At 34.7% G+C, this 8,789-nt stretch overlaps 1 protein-coding gene across 1 annotated transcript in view; it reads left to right on the forward strand.

The window, feature by feature from the left end:
• LOC107557820 (uncharacterized) overlaps positions 1 to 6,518 on the forward strand; it is a 17,453-nt gene extending 10,935 nt beyond the window's left edge. Inside the window, exons 5-7 of the mRNA XM_016241371.1 lie at positions 1,555 to 1,673; positions 2,069 to 2,137; positions 6,358 to 6,518. Of these exons, the coding sequence (XP_016096857.1) occupies positions 1,555 to 1,673; positions 2,069 to 2,137; positions 6,358 to 6,518 (349 nt within the window). The remainder of the gene's footprint in view (positions 1 to 1,554; positions 1,674 to 2,068; positions 2,138 to 6,357) is intronic.
• Positions 6,519 to 8,789: the final 2,271 nt, after the last annotated feature.

The following is an 8,789-nucleotide window of genomic DNA, read 5'->3' on the forward strand; positions in this document are numbered from 1 at the left end:
TTGAAGTATAGTCTCAGTAAACTACTAGTTTAGTAGTTTTATACTGCAAGTATACTCATAAGTTTTCTTTAAGTGAATGTTACATCATACTTTAAGTATACTACTATGTCCCTATTTAGGTATTACGTTGTATATATTTTGTTATATGAATATCTGAACATACAAAACATCAAAAGAAAGAACAGGGTATCTGCTTGTAAACAAAAACATTTTATTCTAGCGTCATGCATTCTTTTTTTTAAACACTTGAATGTGGGAAAGTTTCATTAAAAAAAGAAAGAAACAAACAACATTTTGAAGAAAAAGCTGAAAAAATACGATGAATTGGATTCAGAATGATAATCAAAATGTAGATGGAGTCGATCAACACCTCAAAGCTCTTCATGGGTCGACATTTTAATTCATAACATTACACAGTTTTGATGCTGTTTTATGTCTGATGATCGTGTTAGATTACATGGGGAAGCAACTGTTGTTTCGGTTTCTTCTTCGCTTTTGTTTTGGAAATTCTGTACAGCAGATATGTAATAGCACCCCCTACCGGATAACAATGAAAACATGGATTCCCGGAGCACAAGTATAGCTCAAATATATTTAGACTTTTTCTAAGTATAAGTCAAGTATACTTAAATGTAATTTTAAGTATATTTCTGAGAAGTACATAAAAAGTAGACTGAAAGTATACTTTCCTATTTTTAGTTTAAAAGAAGTATACTAATAGCACACTTGAATAAACTTCTGTTTCGTAAGGGAAGACAGAAAAGGATTATTTCCACCCATGCTGGCCATCACAATAAGGCATGTGGATCATCTAACTGTATCCACATTGAGCTTCAATACTCCCCTAAGAGCAGTCCGAGTGTGCATAAAGTTAATATTTGCAGGTACCTAGAAATTTGGACATCATCTCAAAGTACATGGCCATCCTGAGTGCACCTTTTGGAGACCAAGCTGCTCATAAATCAGCATGTTCCGAAGATGTAAGTTTCATAACACAGCGCTTTCCAATGGAAAATGCCTATAAAACTCCAGGTTCTGTAGAAAAAAATGCACTTTACAAAGGTTAAACTGAAGCTCTTTTCAGATGCAAAGTGCATAGGGTATTGTCAAGAATCGATTTCATCAACTGAGAATGAAAAAGAGATTGAGCTAATGTGTTTGAGGGCTTTTGTAGCTCAAGAAACATCTTGCATCACAAGGTGATGCGTTAATTGTTTTATTCAGTTCACATAAACACAGGTATTTCCTCTAGTGTTTCAATACTGAATCTGATGGTCTGTAAGAATGATTAACCAATTTAATTTAAACTGAGAAACAATTAAAACATCTGTCTTAATGCTGTCCTACTTGCAAGTCATTACAATTGAGAAAATAAGAAAATGAACTTGCTTATTTTTCATAAACATTTACTGATAAATAGGGGCCTAATTTGTTGTCTGTGTGTATTGAACAAGGACCACTAACATCTTATTCTGATCTTTAAAAGTCACGCATAACAGACTCTATAGTTTAATGTGAAATTAAATGCATTCATTGGTCAAGCCTCATCTTTAGGGAGGTCTACATCAATGGCAATGAGCTGCAGTGTGGGGGTGCCATTGAGCTGCTGAAACCTGTGGCTGAAAACAGCCAAAAACTGGCAGCGATCCAAAACAGGACCACATCCATCACAGGTGTGTATGTGAGTTTGCCTATTTTCACCTAATTCATTCTATCAATAGTAGGTCATTGCTGAATTAATTGTGCCTCAGGGACTCGTTTCATCATCAAGGACTAGTTTTATCCTAAAAAGTCAAGACAGGACTTCTTTCTTATGACTTTTCTGTTCTTAAAAACCTAATACACCCTCAGAGTTCTATAGTACACAGTTGTGTATGAGTGGGATACATACATACATACATACATACATGCAGTGTGTAATGTTATGGAGTGGAATGCGTCAAGAGACTAAATTATGAGAATGATCATCTCATCATTCTTTTTCCAACACTTACCGGGAGACATTAAAGGGCGTAATGTAACCTCATTTAGTGCAAAGTGATGTAATTTACACATTTCTTTCTTTCAGATGAAACAGAGTTGATCTCCCAAAGGAGCAATACAACATCTTCCAGACAAAAGAAAGCAAAGAGCAAAGGTACTAATGTTCCAAACTTCTGAGTTGTTTTCTCTTTCTCAGAAGACTATCTGTGTGTATATGCAGTATGTAAGGGATAATCAACGGCTAGCCGTGCATTAAAGGATTGTAAATGCACGATGTGGAGGCAAAGAAAATCCTTTAAAAATCCAGCCGGTGATTATCCCGCTTATTCCATGGTCATTTGCCAAGTTATAGACAAGTTAAAACTAGTATTACTCTTTGCAGCGAAGCGTTGACAACAAGTTTATGTGTGTGCAGCTCAATCTGCGATCTCTCACACAGTGTGTGTGTGTGTTCGAGTGATGTGTGTTGGTTAGTGTGCATCAATTAAAGCAGCCCATTAATATAGAACGGTGATTCAACTGACTTGGAACTACCTGTGCATTAAACGGTTTTACTGCATACCCGCCAGCCAATCAGAATCCAGTATTCAGACAGACCATGGAATTAAAAAAAAATATATATAAATTAAAAAAAAAAATATATATATATATAAAAAAAAAAAATATATATATATATATATATATATATATATATATGAGATTAATTAGCAATATCCACAACATACACATATTCATACAGCCTATATGTATAAATATGATTGTGCATATTCACACAGTTATCACTATAATCCCTAGGAGCTCTTATGGGCTCTTAGTTTCTCTCTTGTTAAACACAAAACCTCCATTGAAACCACCTGAGTAAATATACTTACAGTACTTAGGACTCCTATTACAGCACCTTGACAATACAGCACATCCATAGAGACAATGTGGAGGAGAAACAGGAAATATCATAGTGTCACACAGGGCTGTGTAGGACACACATGTGTATCCACAGTCACATGTACCTACTGTGGGCAGAGATATACGCATACACACCAAACTCATTTTGTGTTATATTATGCATAGATTTGTGGCACTTTCTGAGGCAATGGGGCCATTTCTGTCCCATTTGTCTCATGACTTAGTATTCATATAGTAATCAGGTTTCCCAAAAAGGGTTCTCAAACTTTTGAGGGTTTGTGAAGGAACTGCTGAGGTTTGTGAGGTGAAGAGAAGCTAATAATGAATTAAATCAATGTAGCATTAAAATGAACAAATGGGGGTGCATAATCAATTGAAATAAATCTGATTCACGATTATCAGATCAAAAGCTGCATTTTTCCCCCCAATATATTTATTGAATATTTTCCAACTTTGACAAAACACACATGAATATAAACCATAATCATAAAAAAGGGAGTCGGCGAAAGTAAGAATAAGCAGATTTGTCCTAGGCCACTAAAAAGGAAAAAATTAGATACTCAAAAATTAAGTGGATAACCACACTAAATACATAGTGGTAGTACAATACAAGTTCAAAATCTTATGCAAGCTCACTTGGGGTACATAAATAGGAAAACTCTTCAACAGGATAGCTGACAAATCAATCCCTAGATTACTGATATAAGGCTTCCAGACATCATAAAATTTACATGGCTGACCATTAACTAAACATGTTAAATATTCCAGTGGGATTAGTTCCATTAAAATCGTGTGCCATCCAGATATAGTCGGAGTCTTATAACTTATCCATCTCATTAATATGTTTTTCCTGGCTGCAAATGTGAGAAGATTGTAAAAACGCTGCAATTTAATTTCAGCTGCTTTATGTTTTAGAGTAATGTTTTAGAGTAAAGAGCAACACTGTGTTTATATACAATATGACTTTTTTGGCCAAGTCATGCAGACTTATATTAATTATCTTTTTTTTATGATCTTTATCTTCCATAGTGAAAAATACATGTACTAAAATGTATTTGAAATACAATTATTTCATTCTAAATATTCTACAAACACATTTACATATTTATGTACTTAATAAAAATACCCTGCAATTGTACTTTTAGTATACTAAACTGGTATACTTAAAGTATGCTAAATTGGAACAACTAATTTTGTACTTAATACACTTTAATTGTGCGGACATAGTGCTGAAGTCCAACTAAAGACTGAAGTATATTTGATTGTGCTAAACTGGAACTATTGCAAGTATACTTCAGGTACACTTTAAATATCTTGCACTTAAAGACCGATATTATTCAAAGATCATACAATCCTTAATAATAGTGACATTAAAACACATTTTGGCTTAATATTAAGAAATGTGCATTGTGCACAAGTAGTACTCCAAATACAGTTTAATTATAATTTTATATATCAGTAAGTCTCGAGTGGTATGTCAGTAAATATGATAATAGATTTTAGCTATACTTAGTATGAAATAAATGGATTTTAAATAGAATTGACTTTACATTAGATAAATATTTTACTTCTACATGGTTTGGCTGATAGAATTTTTAGAAGAAAAATCAGATACTAAAATTAGTCACATTATTTGACAGATTTAACTATGCTTATTGTATACTGAAAAATAATTTTTAAATTCAACAGCAACAAAGTTTATGAAGAATTACTTTTACAATGATTTTTAAATGCTTGATTTACAACAGAATATCAACCAGTTTCTTTGTCCCCATCCTTACTGTTAAATTTGAATTGAATTACGTTTTTATCTTCTCTGATTTTAATTGAATTAAAGTTCCATAGTCTCTGTGGGGGACAACTCTGTGGGGGACGCTCAAGGGTGGGACAACTTGTCACTCACATGAGACTGCAGCAATATCAAATGACAACAATCCAATTATCCACTTAATTCCCACTGAACATGTGAACATGTGCACAAATACTTCTAAATTACACATATTGAATGTGTTCACACATATACATTGATCAGGTTGTCTTAAAGGGATAGTTCACCCAAAAATGGAAATGTGATGTTTATCTGCTTACCCCCAGGGCATCCAAGATGTAGGTGACTTTGTTTCTTCAGTAGAACACAAACTAAGATTTTTAACTCAAACCGTTGCAGTCTGTCAATCATATAATGGAAGTGAATAGGAATCACCCCTTTGAGAGTAAAAAAAACATACACAAACAAAACCAAATTAAACCCTACGCCTCGTGATGATATATTGATCTGTAAAGACTCGAAACGATCGGTCTGTGCAAGAAACTGAACAGTATTTATATAGTTTTTTACCTCTGATTTACTGCAAAGTCCGAACTGTCCTGAGCATGTTCGCGTCTTCTTCTTCAGCGGGCGCGTGACGCGTCTTCTTCTTCTTCTTGCTTTATGGCAGATCGCAGACTTATAAGTGCATTACCGCCACATTTCTCTCAAATGGATCATTGACACTCTATCCACAATCTCAATTAGGAGTGTCAATGGTCCATTTGAGAGATAGGTGGCGGTAATGCACTTATAAGTCTGCGATCTGCCGGCTGAAGAAGAAGACGCGAATGCGCTCAGGACAGTTCGGACATTGCAGTAAATCAGAGGAAAAAACTATATAAATACTGTTCAGTTTCTTGCACAGACCGATCGTTTCGTGTCTTTACACATCAATATATCGTCACGAGCCGCAGGGTTTAATTTGGTTTTGTTTGTGTATGTTTTTTTTTTACTCTCATAAGCGTGATTCCCATTCACTTCCATTATATGACTGACAGACTGCAAAGGTTTGAGTTAAAAATCTTCGTTTGTGTTCTACTGAAGAAACAAAGTCACCTACATCTTGGATGCCCTGGGGGTAAGCAGAGAAACGTCAAATTTTCATTTTTGGGTGAACTATCCCTTTAAGATCAATTCATACTGCCCAGACAGACGCCAACAAATGACAAGAAACGCGTTCATCAGGTTTTGTCGGATCACCCCTGTCAGCACTTGTTTTCGCCGATTGAACATGCTGAATCTGTGTTTGTCGGGTCTTGGAATGTGATGTTTTATACTCGGTCAGCTGTCTGTTGGTGTGGTGTGAATTGGTCTATAGGGACGCCACAACTGAACTTGTGGTTTGTGGTGATGAGTGAAGGTGGTCTCAAACTCTAGCTGTCACATGCTCAGTGTGGTCAACAGCATATGCCCCAAAACTGTCCCTTCAGGCCAACAAGAGAACTCAGGGAGAGACGTCTCTCTGCCACTGTGTGTGTTTTAATTTATAAGCCTCTCATAATGATTTAATATGGTTTCCCAGTTTAATCATATTTTGTTTTTTTTGTGCTGTTATCATAAAAATTATTTCCATCTGTTGATGAATGGGAGGAGGGCAGTGAGTCATGTATTTTTGATGGATGCCAGATTAGTCTCAGCTGTGAATGTCATGTTGAGGTTAGGGAAGAAGACAAAGAAGAAAAGAGAAAAAACCAAGAGCGGCCATGGCGCTGCAGGGGGCCTGTGGCTAGAGAAGCTGCACATGTTTGATAATTCCATTGATAACTCAGGACAGGAGGAACCAAATGAACTAACTCGATTCATGGAGCTCCTTTGCATGTAAGTGTCACCTCCTTAGTTTGACTTTGTTTGTATGCAGTTGAAAATGTCAGCTGTCTTTTCTTGGGAACTGGAACACATATGATCTATTTCTGACCATAAAACTAAACACAGATATGTTTAAAAGGCTTTGATAGGCTTAACGCTGCTGTAAGCATTGTTTACTTGCACCAGACTAAGCTAAATTAGCTTGCCTTCGTCCCTTCAACCACACGCCCTCTGTCTAAAATCCTACACTTTTAATTAGCATTCCCTGTTACCCTTGTGAAAAAGAAGTGTGCTTGTAGTGTACTTAATGTTAAAAGAATATATTAAAGAAAGCAAAAACTGTACTTGCAGATAATATTAATAACATAGCAGGCCAAGTGTAATTAAAGAGAGTAAACTTACGTTTTACGTACTATGTTTCTTAACATGTGCTCTTTGTATTAATGTCACAATGTTTTACTTTAAAGAACTTTTAAATCATTACATTTTAATAATCTTATGTCATGCTTTCAAAAAGTGTACTTATTTTGATGTACTAAAGCACATGTAAGGTACTTGATTGTGTACTTAATTTTAAGTAAATAATTTTAACTGTAAAACTGTTCAGTTTAACGGTAGTGTTTTACAATATTAAATTTAAAGTTAATTTTTCATTCTTGAAATTGTGTAATTAATTATATATTTAAATACATGGCAGACAAGTTTCAAAAAACTTGAAAAACAGAAAATCGCGGAAAATTACATATAAAAATGTACTTAAGTCCTACTTAAGTGGGACAAAAAAGCACTGTAAAGTTCAGAATTTTATATAAATTTAAACTAGAATACATTTTCATGTAAATGCAATTAAAATGCAGTTAAGTTTCCAAAAACACTTATTCAGTTCCCACTTAAGTATATTCTTTTATAGTATATTATTTCTAAAATAAGTACTAAATAAAATAAAATGATGCTAAAATGAACGTCTTTTTAACAAGTGTATCCATTAGCACTTCTATTTATCTCCCTGGCATCACCTGATCTGTAAGTACCTGGTGAATAATCACTCTAGAAAATGTAGTAAAATAACATACTGCCATTTGGAACCATGTGATTCTTTTTTGCTGTTTATAGAGAGATTTCTGATATTTAATGCATTTTATTACAGTTTATACACAAAATGGTAAAAAGGACTGACTCACTGCATGCAATTAAACAGTTCTAGCATGAGACTCAATTCTTTACAAAAACCCCATCATGGTAGCATCAGGGCACAGTTGAGGAATAAATGGAGGTCAAAATAATCTCTAAAAAAAGTCGTTTATGTCTTTTTGTCAACAGTTAGTCTCATTCAGTTACTCCTAATGATTACTGACCTTTTAATTTGACATTATTACAAAGTGCACTTGTTAAGAAACATAGTCAATGAAAGTGTACTCTCTTAAAGTGCACTTGAGTGACATTTAGTTTCATTAATTTTATATTATCTGCATGTAAAAATATACTTTTAAGATTTGAGGTACACTACAAGCACACATTCAGTACAACTAAACACACTTCTTTTTCTCAAGTGTTCCCTAGAGTGTGCTGTGAGATTTAGCTGTGTCTGTTCTGTTTAGGAATAAATCATCTGTTGCTTCCTCTGTCTTTCTCCTCAGCCTGCATACCTTCGTATCATCTTTTATGCACAGCGGTCAGATTCGATACAGTGACTGACCTAGTGCATAAGACATAAGAGTGCAAGACATTTTAATCAAGAACTTTTCAGTTCTCAGGGTGCTTTTTGTCCACATATGATATATCTTCTGTTAAATTGCTGATCCCATAGCCGCACATAAATCTGTATTTACTGTAGGCAGTTTCTGGACAGATATTGACATGCATAATATGCTTAATGATCTCTAGTAGCTATAAAAAATAAAGCATTTCCCTTCTCTCTCTCTCTCTCTCTCTCTCTCAACAAGCTCAATAAAAATGACAGTTTTCAGTGAACTGAAATTTTTCAAAGTAGACTTATATGGAGCAGCAAAACAAACAGTAAATTTGACTCAGTCCAAATGATTTAAGTATTTTTTTGGTGTCGTGAGTAAAGTTAATGGGGTTGGAGCTAAACTCTCCAGGACACTGGCCCTCCAAGACTGAGTTTAGACACCCCTGACATAGGAAATAATCATTAACCCAAAATTTCACTTTATTAACTGTATATTGCACACCTGAAAAAATATGTGTGAAAGCACAATAGAAAGCTGCTGTTGTAATTACGCTGCTACTTCGCTTCCTGTATAACAGGAAGGGCCAGAGAGAGGGT

This window comes from Sinocyclocheilus grahami, unplaced genomic scaffold, assembly GCF_001515645.1.
Source record: "Sinocyclocheilus grahami isolate Dianchi unplaced genomic scaffold, SAMN03320097.WGS_v1.1 scaffold621.1, whole genome shotgun sequence".
NCBI lineage: Eukaryota > Metazoa > Chordata > Actinopteri > Cypriniformes > Cyprinidae > Sinocyclocheilus > Sinocyclocheilus grahami.